The 18,251-nt window shown below is 46.8% G+C and overlaps 1 protein-coding gene across 1 annotated transcript in view; it reads right to left on the minus strand.

Annotated features, from left to right (window-relative positions):
- The window catches only part of SORCS3 (sortilin related VPS10 domain containing receptor 3), a 601,251-nt gene extending 583,335 nt beyond the window's left edge, over positions 1–17,916 (minus strand). Inside the window, exon 1 of the mRNA XM_057531046.1 lies at positions 17,290–17,916. Coding sequence (XP_057387029.1) covers positions 17,290–17,916 — 627 coding nt within the window. The remainder of the gene's footprint in view (positions 1–17,289) is intronic.
- Between the last annotated feature and the right edge of the window lie 335 nt (positions 17,917–18,251).

Raw genomic sequence — 18,251 nt, forward strand, 5'->3', positions numbered from 1 at the left:
AGGATTATAATCCTGGTTTTATAAACGAGAAAACTGGGTTTCAGAAAAGTAACTTGCCCAAGGAAGAGCTGGTCAGTGGTGGAGCTAAGAAAGTCTGGTCCATCTACCCAAGCACTACTCTGCCACCTAAAGCACCCCAGCTTCTCTCTCCCAACAAGTCATCTAATTTATCCATTCTGCCCAAGGCTGCCTACTGGGAGAAAAAGCTCTAGACTGCATTAAGAACTTAATGGAAAACTAAGGAACATCAAGGTGTTACAAAAGAGCACTGGACGAGAAGTCAGAGAGATGGGCATTGGTGTGGGCCCTTCCACGATCCTGGTGAATTGAAACATTCCACAGTCTCTCCTGGCCATATTTTTCAAATCTGGAAAAGGATGTGGTTAGATCATTATGTGTTCTTTCCAGCTCTAAAAATACTGTCTCTGAATTATTTATATTTCAAGAGGATCTTGGAGAGAACAATGTTTAACCCAAAGGAATGACTCTTGAATTGTGATGTTTCTGCTCCCCCTCCCCCCCCAAAAATTGAGCACAGAATCCTCTCTGCTGCCCCTCAAAATCACAGCACAAGAATGAGCAACTTTTTCTATGATTTGGTAACAATAGCATTCCCTTACACATGTCTGGAAATGTATAGTTTATAATGCCCTTTCAAATATATGATTTCATTTTGATCCTTGCAACTAATATACAGATGAGAAAACGTGAATCTCAGATGTTGACTGATTTGGACCATTTCATAAAGCTGATAGATGATGATGTGGAGGCTGGCCCTCCAGTTTCAGTTTAGTCACAACCAAAAGGGATGCTCCTATGTGTACCTTGCACTTGGATTCAGAGTCCTCTTGCAGCATGAGCCCGTTCATACAACCACTAAGCTATCATCATCGTCATCCCCAATAATTTCTTTTGAGGCCATAATAGACACTAAGTAATAGCTGTTGAAATATCTAATAAAGGATGCTAGTACTGCTTCAACACATACACCTGAAAAGCTGCCAACTCCATCAACAGGTCAGATCAGCTCTGCTTAGAGGTGTGTGCACATAATACTCATGTGTGCACACACATGACCTCCCTACTATTTACTCTCCTCATCTCAGCTCATGAAAAAGGCCCACTGATGAGTCCTTTTTTCCCCAGACAATTCTTTCAGCATTCCTCAGTCTGGACTACAAAGAGGCTTGGCTGAGGCAGGGGATTGTCAAGGAACTACAGTGTTTCTCTACTGCCTGCCTATGTTCAGTTACAGGGTGTGACAACGGTGTTTCACACAATATTATCAACTCTGCCTCCTAATTCCATTTCTTTAAAAATTCATAAGTATGCACAAAAGAAAAGAAAACACAAAACAAAACCAGAAGAGGGAAAAGGCAATCTTGAAATCTATTCAACTGCAGAAGAGCATGTTCCTGCAGGCAAAGTAGGTATTAATAATTCAACAAAACATTACAGTAATTACTATACTTTGCAAAATCACAACAGTGCACTTTCGCACAACTCCTACCAACCTCTCTGCAACTGCCATTAATAAATAAAACACAATTCCCTATATTAAATTTGTTGTTTAAAAGCTAAATATTTTATCAGCACTAATGTATTTTAAATACTCAGTCAAGACCAAGAAAATCCCTTGCCCCACATTTCTCCCCCCTTTAAGTGAAATCCCATCTTCCCTGCTAGAGCAGAAATTGACTTCAACTCTACCAAGAATACACTGAGTGTTAGGGCTTGAAGGCCCTCATGGAAGGATCTGAGGACCACTCAGCTCAAACACTCTGCTGGAATCTGATCAGGCTGTTGGAAAGAGAATGAGAAGGGAGAAGGAAAAAGAGTGGAAGATTAATTCTTTTGGACCATGAATCTGACCTACTTCATTCGGCTCCAGGAAAAGAAGCCATGAATTGTAAAGAGAGGTGAGTGGCAGGAAACCACCAAAAAGACACACTTAAGTATAGCCCTGAGCATGTATGAGGTTAATGATCTTGAAATATAAGCGAGCCTCCCTTTACACTGTAGTCATGGTCCCACAAATTTGCTACATCCAGTCTATCAAATTCTGTTGCTTTTATCTGCTGTATCAGCTTTTGCTGCAAAAGTGCTGCAGAACAAACCACTCGAATCTCAATCATTTACTGTCACAACAATCATTTGTTCTCATAAGTATACAGGGCAGCTGTGGGTTGGCTGCTCACAGTTGGGCTCGGTTGGGCAGTTCTGCTGCCCATGGCTGGGCTGGGCTGGGCTGATCTAGGCTGGGCTTGGCTGGGAGTGGCTACACACGACTTGTCTCTAGTTCTCTACCCAGGACCGGTGGGCTAGCCTGGGCATGTTTTTCTCATGGCTACTGCAGAGCTGCAAGACAGCATGTAGATACACAACGCCTTCTGATAACTAAGCTTAGAACTGGCACTCCTGCTATTGGGCAAAGCAAGTCACAAGGCCAAACCCAAGGTAGGAGATGGGGAAGAATGCCCCACCCAGAGAGAAAGGGCACTACAAAAGCCCAATATAAGGAAGTTAGAGAGGGGAGTGAAGGACTATACAGAGGAGGCAACAACACAATCAAGCACGCCCGCTGAATAGCTCTTCAGTGGGCTCCTTCTCACCACCTACACTGCCACCACCCAAGCCACCATCCTCTAGAGCCACGGCAACACTCTGGCCTCCTAGAACCCAGCCTTTTCTCCCTCCAAGCCACAGGCTGGTCAAATTTAATTATATGACTCTCCGACTTTAAACTTTCCCGAGGCTTACCCCTTTGCTCATAGGACAAAGAATAAACTCCTTCCCAGGGGCCCATATGGCCCTGCTTGGTCTAAGCCATGCCTGCCTGTCTAGCTTCATCTCTCACCAGCCCCTAAGCCACAAACCCTCTGCTCCAGACACTCTGTCCTTCTTTCTGTCCCTTTCAGAAACCTTGCTCCCTCATGCCACAGAAGCTGTGTGCCCTGAACACTCTGCCCATTCCTCTTCACCTAATTGACCTTGCTCATCTGCCTCTGCCTCTCTGCCCTCTCCAAGTTAATGTCGCTGGTGTAACCTCTGATAGTATCGTGACCCTCTCCTTCAGAGCGCACCGTTATGTACTCTGAGCCCAGCAGCACCTGGCACATAGATGGCACCCCGCAAATACCTATTGAATATCCGATGACATTTTTTAAAGCTATTTTAAATTTTTTAAATAAAAGGTAGCCGAGACTACCTCATCTGGTTGAGTTATATATTAAAGGTATTCAGGTAAAGTGTCTATGGCAAATTGCCCCAGAGAGCATTTATTTAATCTCCCACACTGTACTGCTGATTTTGTATAAATCTGGTTTTAATGCATGAGGTTCCCTTAGAGGGTTAGGCCTCACCAACAGGAACAAAGCCACGGTGTCCCAAGCTAGGCATATCCTTTCCCCACCCTCATCAGTCCCTTGAGGCGGAAGACACACATCATCCAAAAATAGCATATGATGCAAAACCAGCAAGTACTCTAAGAACTTCAAAGACCCAAGGGTAATTTTTTTGACCTTAGATTTCTATGTCCACATGAACCATCAAACCCGTGTGAGACCAAAATAAATTTTAGACATGTCAACAATGAAAAGAAAAAGTATCACTCAAGCACTGGGTGACTATATAATGTACCATCCAAGGCAGGATCTTTTGAGAGTTAAAAGGAACCTAGCAATATTTATGTCAGGACACAGGAATAAGCCAGGACATTCCCCTGCACTCTCTGAAAAAGAATACTTGAGGATTTACCACAGAAAAATGAAACTCAGCCCAAAAGAGAGGAATGGAATCCAAGAAACAGAGGCACTAATCCAGGAGGAAAATAAATAGAAATATCAAGATGACAATAGGGAAGCAGGCCTAGAAGGATATCAGTACAAATTAGAATATCCACTAAAAATACAATTAAGAAGCTGGACTATCTTAGTGCTATGATGAAAAAACCAGATGTTTGTCTTCCTGTGAGGAAGATAAAACAATTAGAAACTCAAGGAAAAACAAAAGGAGACCAAGAAAAATAGTCCAAACTAATATGGCAGAATTCTGAGCAACTGTCATAGCATAAAATAATCTATTTGACCTCAAAGCTCAGAATACTTCTCATCAAGTGACACAGATTTAGTCATGAGGATTACATCTATTTCTAATCATGCTACTGGATTTTTTTGTAGATAATAAAACAACCATAATATTTTAAACATTTTATTAGTTTCCATTTACCGTGGTCTTGATTACATTCAATGTATTTCCTAAGAATGCTCAAATTTAGCACATATTTTACATGATCTCACATTGTTCTTTGCAATATTAGTCTAATAATGTGATTTCCACACACAAGACTATAAGTTTTTTGGGTATCCAGTCGGCATGATAGGCCTCACCAATAGAAACAAAGCCATGGTGCACTCTTTTGCACATTCTGCATCACTAGGCATATAGTAGATGCTCCCCAAATACTTCATATTGTCTGAAAGGAATAAGGCAGAGCAATCAATACAGGTCAAGACCTGGAACAAATGTTGTTGTTTTTTTATAAACATCAAATTACACTCCCATCTGAGACTTTTATTATATCAGATGTGACTTGAAATAAATTGTACATCATGCCTGGAATAAGAATCTCGAGTTTTTTAACACCATGGTTTGTGTGCTAATGATAGTGTTTCATTTGTGCTAGGAGAAGGCAAAAGAAACATGTGGTCTCAAATCTGCTATGGAAGGACCTCCAGCTACTCAAGGAATAAAGGAGAAGTAATGTGAACTAATATCGTGAGTTCATATCACCCCCTGCTCATATCGCTCCTGTTCACAGCGCTTTGAAAAGCACTCTTTTCAAAAGGCTGACAGGTGCAGTAGCTCATTATTTAACTGCGACATAAGGGGAGCAAACAGAATTGTCCCCATTTCACACATAAAGAAATGACTGACCTAATACCATATCTAGCTTGTTGTGAGATGGGCCTGAATCAAGAGTTGCATAAGTGACTCTTTCATTTTATAGGTAAGGAAAATGAATCCCAGAAAATCCAGATAACTTAATTAGCATCACACTAAGCAAACAAATTACTGAATGAATGAATGAATGAATGAAAGTAAGTACATCTGCATCGGATAAGACCAAATTTATACGTGCGTGAAAAAAGCATTTTCCAGTATTTTTTAAATCATAGTTCTAGACACTTTCCTTACTAATGAGCCCATTAAAATTTTTTTTACTCACAGACATAATAAGCTACTATACCTGGAAGGGTCTTCTTTCTCTTACACCTAAGAAACATGTGACTTGCTGAAGAGAGTTAATGTAAATCAGGAGGCCATCTGGACATCCCAACTCCCAGGCCAATATTCTTTCCAACCTCTCGTGATGCCCCTCACTAAGGATATCTCAGAAGGGAAGGTACCACTGTAAGCTCAGCTGCTTCCTGCCAAAATCTTGACAAAGTCTAAGAAAAAAAAGAATCACACCTTATTCTTAGGTGAGAGACCGTCCGTCAGCAGGTAGAGGTCCAAATTTGAGGGAGACGATGTATTGTGAAGACCAAGCACATGCCCTGGGATGGGGAGGGGCTCTTTAGCTCTGAGAAATGACAGTGAAAACTAATTTGGGTGTGTGTCCCCTCCTCAAAGCCCCAATGCCATATTCCTGCCACTCAATATAACCTGAGCTCCTTCCTTCTGGAAGGTGCCAACCCAAAAGGAAGACCCTCTCACAACTGGGGTCAGTGACTCCATTTCCCTCTCTATACCCAGTATGTACCATGGTAGGGCCTGATGCATAATTTTATAAGAGATGAGGGAAATTCCTGATTTGGTGTGATGGATAATTTTATGTGTTAACTTGACTGTGCCACGGAGTGTCCAGAAATTTGATCAAACATTATACTAAGTGTGTCTGTGAAGGTGTTTCTGGATGAGTTTAACATACGAATTGGTAGACTAAGTAAAGCAGATTGCCCTCCCAATGTGGGTCGGCCTCATTCAACCCACTGAAGGCCTGAATAGAACACAAAGGAAGAGTAAGAAGTTATTCTTTCTCTCTGCCTGTCTTTAAGTTGGTTGGTTGAATCCGCGGACACGGAACTTCACATACTGGAGGGCCAACTGTAAAGTCATACACAGATTTTTGACTGTGTGGAGGGCCAGGTCCCTAACCCCACATTGTTGAAGGGTCAAGTGTAGTTTATTTGGTAGGTGATCCCAGGTGATACTGACTGTGGGGTGGAGAAAGGAGATAGGGATGGGAAGGTAGCCAATAAAGCAAGCAAGTTACCACCTTAGGCAATTGGGGCTTAATCCCACTGGTAGCTCTGGGAGATGGTGTAGAAAACAAGCTTCAGAGTTACCCCACCCCAAAGGGCAAGGGAGCTGGGGTATTTATCCGCCAGCTTCCAACAGTCATTGTCAAGTGGTTGCTCCCTACTCCTTGATGGAAATCAATTCCCTGATGCTTCCAGCCTGCACCTGTGTAATCGAAGAAAGCCCCAGTGGGCACACAGTCCCTGGTGCTGGTGGTTAGAAGTCAGGCCAGATTGCAGACAGATGGCAAGTGCAGAGGGCATATGGGCAGGGTACCAACATATCTGCTACAAAAAGACAGACACTCAACCTACCCCATTTCCTGCCTAGGCGATAATGAGAACTAACATTTTTTAACCAGTGTAATAGCCTACTATGCTAACCCCTTCAGAGTATTATCTATAAGATTCACAACATCCCAGTATTATTCCCATTTTACAGCCAGTGAAACTAAGGCTCAGAGACTTGTTTGAAATCACTGTTGCTTGGGGGCCTTCCCATAACAGAAAAAAAAATGTCTGAGTTTTGAGAAATCTTCCAGTGAAAAGTTTGCTTTCAAGCACAGATAACACTGAAAGCAACACAGTTATATGAGCAACTCTTTTGCCTCTAAAGATTCTTTCCTCTACCTGCCTCCACCCTGGTAAACAAGCTTCTCTGCATCTCCAGTACCACGGCCTCAAAACTCTTAACGTAACGAGTTCCCCCAGTACGTGTAATCACATTCAGATATGGCAACTTGAGCAACTGAAAAAAATGTTCAACTCCGTAATTGTTCTCCGTCTCCCACTGAGAACAGATTTTTAAAAGGAAAAAGTTCATTTCTTACGCAGCAGTGTACTCTTTAACCTGATTCCACCCATCTGGAAGAGAAACTGCTTACCTCACATAGGTGCCAAAAAGGCTTAGAGATGACTGAGTTAGGTACGCGGGACCTGGGAACAGGTGAGAGGCCATTGTGATGTCCCAGGGATGCAGACCCTAGGCCTGGAGGCAGCAAGAAGCAGCCAGATTCTTCCCCATTCCCAAGACACGCATTCTTTACCCAGGCAGTTTTAAGTATTTAAGAACGTACTTATGTCATTCAACTCAATAAGCTTATATTAACTGACCACGATGCCCAAGAAAGTGAGGGAGCACAAAGGCAGAAAATGCAGAAGAGATGGAAGACCCAAGCCTGAGCATCACTTCTGGCTGCATTTACGTCTGGAGTCTTAGTTGAGTCATTTATGGGTTGAATGGACAGCAGAACGTCTGTATTTGTACAAAACATCCATTTCCTTTTTTCTGCGGGAAGGGGCTGAATGATCAGTCCCCCAGGACTCAGCTGCTCGGTTGCTAATCAATTGTTCATCTATGGGTCAGCAGACCAGCCCTCACACAATGAACCTGCAGGCTACTACCGCTCTTCTTCACTCCCTTGGAACAATTCCTCATGCAGCATTTGTTTTATTATTTCATCCTATTTATTTTCACTTCTTTCCCAGGGCAACACTCCCTCTAGTGTCTGTGTAGGGATCTCAGGTTCCACTCGAAGTGCACAGGGTGCAGGCAAAAAGGGTACAGGCAGGTACAAACCTGTACCTCGATGGATGTGGATTATTACAAAATATTCATGGGTCTGGCCAATATGATAATTCTGGGAAAGAGGCTGCAGACATCATGCAGAGAGTTCCAGCCACGGATATCCCCATTTCATGCCAGGCACAAAGCAGAGGTAGGAGATGGAAAGGAGAAGCTAACCTTGAACACCAAGGTCCATCCCATGACTTGGATGAAATGAGTCTTTGGCACTCCAGGCTTTTCTTGTCCACCAGTCCCAGCAGCCCTGTGTTCTCCTATTTTCTATGAAAGCTACACATTTCACTCACTTCCTTCAAGAAGTCTTCCATGATTAACTGTGAGGTATAATCATGGGTGCCCAAGCCAAGAGAAGCTACTCTTCATCTTTCTGGATGCCTTTCTCAAAACTCCACTCAACAAAAGCCCTGAGAAAATGTTCCACTTATTAGCTGTCTGTTAGTATAATCGTTAACCTGACTCTAAGCACCTGCTTCTAACCATTTCTATTACAAATTCTGAGTATGAGTTTCAATCAGCCGGGTCCCCAGCCACTCACACTTCTCTCTTTCACTGTTTCCCTTAGCATGACACAGAAGGCAGACACGCAAAGACTCGTCTGAGTCAGGGCATGCACTATGGGAGGTGGCTGAAATGAGCATCTCACTGAGAACTGGGTTGTAGCCAAGGGCTTTGCAATCAGCTCACTGGGAAACTTGGGGCAAGTACCTCCTTCCTCTGCTTCTGTGTTTCCATCTGCAAATGAAGAGAAAACCCCTTCTAATATAAGAATAACAACTAAACTAACTAAAATATCTGGAGGACTAACTACAGGTCAGGCATTTCTTTTAAACACTTTGCTATGTACAATATCTTATTTAATCCTTGAAATAGCCCAATGTGAGAGGTACTATTATTATCACTCCCTTTCGTAGATGAAAAAATAGACAAGAGAGGGTGACAACTTGCCCAATGTCACACAGCTATTAAGAGACAAGAGGCAGACAGCCCAATTTAAAAATGGGCAGGAAAAAAAAAAAAAAGGGCGGGAGAACTGAATAGACATTTCTCCAAAGAAGACAGGCAGATGAGATGGCCAATGGGCACATCAGAAGATGCTCAGCATCACTAATCATTAGGGAAATGCAAATCAAAACCACAATGAGGTATCACCTCACACCTGTCAGAGTGGCTGCCATCAAAAAGACAACAAATAGATGTTGGCGAGGATGTGGAGAAAAGGGAGCCCTCCTACACTGTTGGTGGGAATGTAAATTGGTGCAGCCACCATGGAAAACAATATGGTGCGTCCTCAAAAAACTAAAAATAGAACTATCATATGACCCAGAAATCTCACTCCTGGGTATATATGCAAAAAAAAAAAAAAAAAAAACCAAAAACACTAATTCAAAAAGATACATGCACCCCCAATGTTCATAGCAGCATTATTTATAATTGCTAAGACATGGAAGAAACCTAAGTGTCCATCAACAGATGAGTGGATAAAGAAGATGTGGTATATATACATATATACATACACAATGGAATACTACTCAGCCATAAAGAAGAGTGAAATTTTGCCATTTGCAGCAACATGGATGGACTTAGAGGGCATTATGCTAGGTGAAGTAAGTCAGAGAAAGACAAATGGTGTATGACATCACTTATATGTGGAATCTAAAAATATATAACAAATTAGTAAATATAACAAAAAAGAAGCAGACTCACAGATATAGAGAACAAACTAGTGGCTCCCAGTGGGGAGAGGGAAGTGGGGAGGGGCAATATAGGGGTAGGGGAGTAAGAGGTACAAACTATTAGGTATAAAATAAGCTACAAGGATATACCATACAACACAGGGAAGATAGCCAATATTTTATAATAACTATTAATGGAGGATAACCTTTAAAAACTGTGAATCACAATATTGTATACCTGTAACCTATATAATACTGTATGCAACTATATTTCAATTCTTTAAAGACTAAATTAAACTTAACCAAAAAAAAAAAAAAAAGAGAGAGAGAGAGAGAAGGAGAGAGAGAGACAGAGGCAGGATTCAAACCCAGGCATCCAGCTCCAGAACCCTTGCTCCTGTTTACCATATGGCTTTGTTTCTTGCTCCCAGCCTACCTCTGTTCCTAATATATCCTGAAGAGGATGGCATTCATGATGAAAACCCTCCACAAGTATGAATTCACACAAGTCATACAATCATACCCAGGCTAAATAATCTACAACCTAACAAGATCCTTGATGACCCTACATAACTATGTCCAGCTTTTCCCCTAAACTAGGTTCTCTTCCAGCACAGGCCAAGCACCAGGCCACAGGTCACAAGGCACACATGAGAAGAGAAGAACTCACAGCAGGTGTGGGGATGAGGTGCTGGTGTAAGCATTTTATCCCTCATCCCTCACCTTCAAAACACTCATAAAATAACCAAGTGCAAACTAAACATAATCAAATGTGTGGTACAGGCTGTAAATTCTATAAACAGTTAGGAGAAAGAAAAATAAACGTTTCTAAGAAAGGTTCTATAGAGAAGCATGTTTGACTCTTAAACTGAGCCATGAGTAATGGGTGCATCTCAATAGAGGAAGAGGGGTATCCTGAGTGGAGGAGACCTTAAGAGCAAAGGCTTGAGTCAAGAAGGGGTCTGGGACAATGAAGGGGCTGCCTTGGCTAGAGTGAAGGGGCCCATCAGGGAACAGTCAGATGCAGAGTTGGAGAAGCAGATCCAGGACATACGCAGTGAAGAGCCTTGAATGGCAGGCTAAAGGACTCTGGAGTTTAATTCAAGAGGCTAAACGTACTCAAGCGAGAATGGAGACGTCCTGGGTGAAATGCTCCTGATTATAGTACCGGTCAAGTTATGAACAACCTGAGAAAGGAAGCATCGCTATCCCAAGGGACAAGGGTTTTCAATCCCTTCGTAGCCTCTGCTCAATGAGACTTGGGACTCACTCATTCACCCACTTGGTCAAACACAGTTGAGTCTCTCTACTGCGTGTAAAGCAGAGCTCTCTCATCTCCACTCTCTGCCAACAAAGTCAGAGCAGCATCCAGACCCTTCTCTCAGTAACCCACCACAACAGGGGGATGACCATGGTTAGCTGAAGGCCATCCATCCCACACTGCCACTGCTGCTTACCCAAAGTGGCCCACCAGGCGCCGGCATGCTACACTTTCCACCTCCAACTTCACAAGACCTCTTTTCCCCCAAACTTGCTGAAAATTCATCTTTTGACATTTTCTCCTCATAGGGAAGTGTCTCAAGCCAGCCAAGAGGCCAAAGGAAGCAGGAAATCAACAGACGAGTCCAGCCCCCAGGCCTTGGTGTACGTGGCCTTGGATAAACCCTCCAGACACACCCTCCTATTTCAGCCATCCAGCTTTGTCACACCTCTCTGCTCCCTAGAGGACGATCACCCAGTTCCAAAGTGCCCCCAGTTACGGTAGGATTTACACAGCCGAGGAAAGAGCAGTTCTCCCTTCTGCCCCCGCTCCCTCCTCAGCCTTCCTGCCACAACTCCTTTCCCTTAAATCCAACACAATCTGAGAAGCCACTTCCCGCGTTCCTTCTCTGCCAACTACAAAGCGAGTTCCAATCGCTGCATTTCTGCCATCATTAAATTGGGCCTCCCAATTAAGGAGTTTGCAACTTCTGCTTACCTTGGAAATCACTGCAGGATCTGAGAAGCAAATCACGCCCTGTAACCGGGCCATCAGAGAAAACGCAGAGCAAACAGCCGGTGTGCGGTGTGCGGTCCCTCCACTCACCACCCCCAGGCCTATGGTGACCAGGAGCAGTTAGTGCTGTTATGTCCCCTGGCATTTCCCAGCTACATCTCAACTGAGATGGCTCCCCTTGTAATATTAATTAAAAACAGATTCTTTTTGGCAAACCCCTGAAGAACAGCTTCTGTGGCAGGCTTTTTTTTTTTTTTAACATCTTTATTGGAGTATAACTGCTTTACAATGGTGTGTTAGTTTCTACTTTATAACAAAGTGAATCAGCTATACATATACATATGTTCCCATATCTCTTCCCTCTTGTGTCTCCCTCCCTCCCACCCTCCCTATCCCACCCCTCTAGGTGGTCACAAAGCACCGAGCTGATCTCCCTATGCTATGCAGCTGCTTCCCACTAGCTATCTATTTTACATTTGGTAGTATATGTAAGTCCATGCCACTCTCTCACTTCGTCCCAGCTTCGTCCCTTCCCCCTCCCTGTGTCCTCAAGTCCATTCTCTACGTCTCTGCTGTTATTCCTGTCCTGCCCCAGGTTCTTCAGAACCTTTTTTTTTTTTAATTCCATATATATGTGTTAGCATACAGTATTTGTTTCTCTCTTTCTAACTTACTTCACTCTGTATGACAGACTCTAGGTCCATCCACCTCACTACAAATAACTCAATTTCGTTTCTTTTTATGGCTGAATAACATTCCATTGTATATATGTGTCACATCTTCTTTATCCACTCATCTGTCGATGGACACTTAGGTTGCTTCCATGTCCTGGCTATTGTAAATAGAGCTGCAATGAACATTGTGCTACATGACTCTTTTTGAATTATGATTTTCTCTGGGTATATGCCCAGTAGTGGGATTGCTGGGTCATATGGTAATTCTATTTTTAGTTTTTTAAGGAACCTCCATACTGTTCTCCGTAGTGGCTGTATCAGTTTACATTCCCACCAACAGTGCAAGAGGGTTCCCTTTTCTCCACAACCTCTCCAGCATTCACTGTTTGTAGATTTTTTGATGATGGCCATTCTGACTGGTGTGAGGTGATACCTCACTGTAGTTTTGATTTGCATTTCTCTGATGATTAGTGATGTTGAGCATCCTTTCATGTGTTTGTTGGCAATCTGTATATCTTCTTTGGAGAAATGTCTATTTAGGTCTTCTGCCCATTTTTGGATTGGGTTGTTGTTTTTTTTTTTTGATATTGAGCTTGTGGCAGGCTTCTTTATTAAGCCTCTGAGAAGGCAAAATGCATTAAGATATCGTGACACGGGGACTGAGAGCGGGGATGAGAAGGTTAGACAACCCAGCCAAAAGCTATTTGAAAAATCTGTTTGGGAGCCACAATTAGATGCTCCAGTGAGTGAAACACAATTAATCTGATCAAATCTGTCACTATTTTGCACATTAAGAGTAAATATTTTAGAACACCGTCCAGCTGAATTAGTTACGGGTATGAAATCGTGCCTGGGCGAGTCTGTGCGTTCCCCCTGCTAGCAGGGTAAGGACGCCGGGTTATCGGCATCTCCCTGTTTCTCTTCACCAAGGTGCAGAGTTGGGCCCATGAATGCCATCTGGCAAGTCCTTCCAACCAGACACACTGCAGGGGTAGCAGCCTGTAAATCGCTGTCTCTGGGAGTGAGCTGCAGGAAAGGCATGGGGATCAACCTACAGGAGGGTGCAGCATTCTCACCTCAGCACCAGAACAGGGGACCCCCATCAAGGCTTACAATGCCAAGGGGGCCCGGAAAGCGAGCTGTTGTCTTCACAGCTTTCCACTCTCCAGAGCCATTTGCCAGCTCACTGACCAAGCAAGGAGGCGCCTTTCTTCTTTTGAAGGAGATCAGAATGATGTGTTTTTCTGTATCCCTGTCACAGCCACAGGGTCTGGATTCCCTTTGGGTGTTTGTGAAACACTCTCTAGCCCATTAATCACCAGGATCTCAGCTGGAGACAACCAGAGAGAAAGGCAAATCGCTCTTCCAGAATCTAGGCTCCAATCAGCCCCGGTGGCCCAATGGATAAGGCAGAGTACAGGCTCCAAGCCCAAGCCCACTCACCTCTCCCCCGAAACACCTGGCAGGGCAAGAAAGGTCAGAGGGGGACCCAGACTCCATCCCCTCCTGGCTCAAGCCTGCTGGGCACCTCCCCCATTGCCCTACAAGCCATCCCACCCCGCTCCTGGGACCAAAGTGAACATGTGACTCAAGCCTAGAATGAGACTCTCAGCCCCTGGGCACATGCTGGGCACATAGTGTGGGGTGGAGGTGCTTCCCTTGCACGTCCACTTCCTTATGCCTGAACACAAACGGCCAGAGTGGAGTTCAATTTTCCATTATACGGGGTAACTGGAAACTCTCCCCAAAAAGGACTTCACGCCAGGAATGAAGTCCACCAGAGGCACTTGGAGGGAGAGCGGGAAGCCCCACAGTGTGTTAACAATTAAACCGGTGGCCTTCCCAGAGAAGGACATGCTTAACACCCTTTACGTCGGAAGGGAAGATGGAATTCTCTTTTCACGTCAAAACAGCTTGGCGCAAGGCCCCATGTTCTCTGCCTTGGGGACATCTCCAACCACTGTGAAACCAATGATAAAGGGAACTTCCAGAAGGGACATCATCTCCATCACTCCTCACCCTGGCTTTATTTTAACAGTGCCGTCTTTTGCTGTCCTCAGGAAAGGAGGAGGGGAGAAAGAAACCAACTGTGTAATGTTGCAGAAACTGGTTTCCTAGCTCCTCCCCCAGGGTTGTTTCCTTAAAGTCTCTCAAAGGCAGGGCCATGTTAACCTGTTTCCTCATCTTCCTCAGAGCAGCACAGACCTACACTCAAAGAAGTCCTTCTCGCTGGAATTGCCTGTGAAGCATCGTCAAAAGAGGCAGGTCCAGCCCAAGAGCTGAAGAGGCAGTAAGTCTCTGGACCAGGGACAGTAGACACCATGGGGTCCCTGCACTCACCTGTGCTGCCTTGTCCTTTGCTTGGACAGTAAGACTGGCCACGAGCACAACCAATGAACCCCTGAGGAGCTATTAATGAACTGCCCAAATCTCATCACTGTCACTAAGGACTCCAAGGCCAACTGATGCACTCCTCAGGCCCTCTGCACCCCCTTTTAACTGAAGAGCCATTTCCCTGGGGGGTGTGGGGCTAAACTTGCCCCCTCACTTCCTCTGCTGTATAACTGCCTTGAAGATGGGCAGAGAAGGCTATGCACATTTAATTACTACTTGCAGAAAGCACTCTTTAACGGTCCCATCTTCAGGGAATTTGTCAACACACGAAAATGATCCTTAAAATAAAAGCAGAGGGGCTTCCCTGGTGGCGCAGTGGTTGAGAATCTGCCTGCTAATGCAGGGGACACGGGTTCGAGCCCTGGTCTGGGAAGATCCCACATGCCACGGAGCAGCTGGGCCCGTGAGCCACAACTACTGAGCCTGCGCGTCTGGAGCCTGTGCCCCGCAACGGGAGGGGCCGCGATAGTGAAAGGCCCGCGCACCGCGATGAAGAGCGGTCCCCGCACCGCGATGAAGAGTGGCCCCCACTTGCCGCAACTAGAGAAAGCCCTCGCACGAACCGAAGACCCAACACAGCCAAAAATAAAAATAAATAAATAAATAAAGTAGCTATACAATTTAAAAATAAATAAATAAATAAATAAATAAATAAAAGCAGAAACATAAAAAAACTCTTTAGGCAGAGTGAATTTATATCGTCCAAATGTGGCAGTGTTAAAATCACAGACATGTGAAGATATCACCTCCTCCTTCTCCTAGGGATACATTTACTTCCACACATCCTGTCCATCCTCCTCATGGAGTAAGAACATGAACAAAATAACACACATGCACACAATTCCTCACTATCAAACTAAAAGGAAGTTGAGAGTCGCGATCCCTGCGGTCAGAGAATTACCTCTCTCTCTCTCCACCCCCCCCCAAAACACACACACACACACACAGAGTCCTTCGGGGACTTGTAAGTCCTCAGTCACCCATCCCTCCCAATGCACACGTTGCCCACCGCCCAAGTCCAGAGCTGTCCACTGCGAAGCTATGGGGGGCCTTCACTGGAGGCAGACGGAGTCAGCCACCGCGCTGCTGGTAAGCTGGACTGCCCAAATGCTTCCAACCCAGGCTGCGCTGCCTGCGTGGTGCTGTGTGTCAGAAGGAACCAGGAAATCTGTGCTCGGTATTGCTGATGTGCTGCTCTCTGCGGACTTCGGGCTTTCCTGTTATTCACCACTCACCCCTGTGACACCCTCCAGGCCCTGTTAAAATAAGGCGAAAATTTCCCCGGGAAATCTTTAATGTCAGTCATGAAGAGAAATATAAAGGGAGCGGGGGCGGTGCTTTCCCATCAGATGAGTTCCCCAAAGCTGCCAGTACAGACATCCGTCATCCCCCAGACTCTGCCCAGTGCCGGGCTCCGATCTGATCCTCAGAGCCAGAGATGAGGAAAGGATTTTTGCAGGAGTGGCTGAAGTGGGGGCCGAGGAAGGCAGGGGAGTGGAGTAAATCGTCGGAGGCTGTCCCCACTCTTCCCCGAGGGCCATCCCCCGCGGATCCTGGGCTCGACTGCACGTGCTGGCTGCCAGCTGGGGGTAGGGTGGGGCGCTCCTCCGGCCCGAGCTGCGGGCTGCGCAGACGGTACTCTGCGCCCGGTGCCTGGCCGCGGGCGCCGGAGCCGCCGGACTGGACTCCAGGGCGCCACCTCTCGTACAGCAGCTTCCAGGTTAACCTGGCAGCGGAGAGAGAGGCGTGGAGAGGTGCACAGAAAGCACCGGGACCCAACTCCACTTGGCGAGTTTGTCGTTGCAGGACTCAGCAGCCGGGGCGAGTATTTTGCTCAGCGACTTACGTGTGCTTGTGCTTGCGTGAGAACGAAGGGTGCAGGATGGGTGTTGAATTTCACTTCACACTTTAAACTTTTTTTTTCTGCCCCTCCTATAGCTTTTCGGGGCAGCTGCCTGGGTTGTTTGTTTGTTTGTTCTTTTTAATTTTTAACATCTTTGTTGCAGTATAATTGCTTTACAGTGTTGTGTTAGTTTCTGCTGTATAACTAACAAAGTGAATCAGCTGTATGCTGCCTGGGTTTTGAAGGGGGAATCAGTGTTGCCTGAAGGCCCAGCCTCCCCTAAGGCTGGGAGGAAGTGCGCCCGGAGCCCGAGGCAGCATCCTAAGCCCGGCGGGCAGGAGTATCAGAGTCCGAGTGGCCTCAGTCTCCTGGCTTTCCGTCGCGTGACTGGAGGGGAAAGGGGGGAAGCCCCCGGGGCAGTCGCAGAAACCCGTCAGTCTATCCAGCGGTTGTTTCCCCAAATCAATCTGTGTCCTCACCCAAGAATTCACACACACCCACGACAGGATAACTGACTCTCCAAGCCAAGTACCAGAGAAAGTGGTCATTGATCCCGTTAAGGACCTCTTCTTCCTCTCCCCTCCGGGCGGCCCCAATCCTAGGGCCTCTGGTAAACAAAAGCACAGGCTGTCTTACAACAAGCTCCACTAACCTGTTGGGGTCATGGGGAAAGAGGGATGAACCAGTCCGTCTAAAAGTCGAGGAGCCCCCCTTCCCCTTGCCTCCACCTAGACCCAGAGCAACTATCTGCCCATCGTTCCCGCCCCCCATTTTCCCTCGCTGCCGGCAGACAGAGAGATCCGCCGCCGGGTGGGTACTCACGCTGCTGTTGTGTCCCGACCAGTGCACCATGGCTTGGTTGTGGGCCGAGTCCCCGGTCAGCGCGAACGAGGTGCTGGGTAGCCGGAGCTCTTCGGACGCCGACCCCCCAGCCCGTGGTGCCTTCACCTCCTCCCGGAGACCCTTGGCCAGAGAGCGGCTTCCTTTGGAACCATCGGCTAAGACAGTAGCCTGGGTGTCTCCGCGTTCCAGGGCACTGGGGGGCTGCGCCCGGCGACTCCTCCTTGTGCCGCCAGGCTTGCCAGGAGCCGAGATGCCCCGTCCCCACTGCGCGCCTGCCGGCAACAGCCCTCCGGCTTCTCCCTGCTTCTTTCTGCCGCTGCCTCCGCCTGGCTGGGGCAGTGGCTCTGGTCCCTGCCGGCGCCCCAGTGCGGCGCCTCTCCGTACAGTCGCCAGCTCCTCCGGCCACTGGCTTGCCACTGCCCGCAGCGAGAGAGGAGGCAGCGCCGGGGACCGCGAAGCCAGAGACGCGAGGCGCCCAGGACCGCCCGTTGCGTCCCAAGTGATCTCGGCGCCGGCCAGGACCCACGTCGACAGGAGCAGGAGCCCGGTGCGGGCGAGGGGTGCCCGGGGCCAGCCTGCGGGGCGCTCCGTGCGCGCCGCCTCCATCCCGCTGCGGCTGCCGGCTGCCGCGGCTCGGGCTGCCGAGTGTGTGGCGCCCGCCCGAGGTGCGGGTCGGCGCGGGGGGTGTGCAGGCGCCGGTAAGCGAGCAAGCGAGTGTGTGTCGGGGGAGAGCGGAGGGGGCGGCCGGGAAGGAGGTGGCTCGGCCTGGTGCGCCTTGCTGGTCCTCTCCACTCTTCCCTCCCGGCTCTTGATGGCTTGCTCTCTCCACGGGGCGATTCCAAAGCCCGAGAAAAATTAATAAATGCCCCTTCGGTGCTTTTTTTTCCCCCCCTTAAAACAAGATTCCCGCAAAATCTTTCCCACCGAGCTCCTCCAGAAAT

The sequence above is a fragment of the Balaenoptera acutorostrata genome, chromosome 16 (genome assembly GCF_949987535.1).
Source record: "Balaenoptera acutorostrata chromosome 16, mBalAcu1.1, whole genome shotgun sequence".
Lineage (NCBI taxonomy): Eukaryota > Metazoa > Chordata > Mammalia > Artiodactyla > Balaenopteridae > Balaenoptera > Balaenoptera acutorostrata.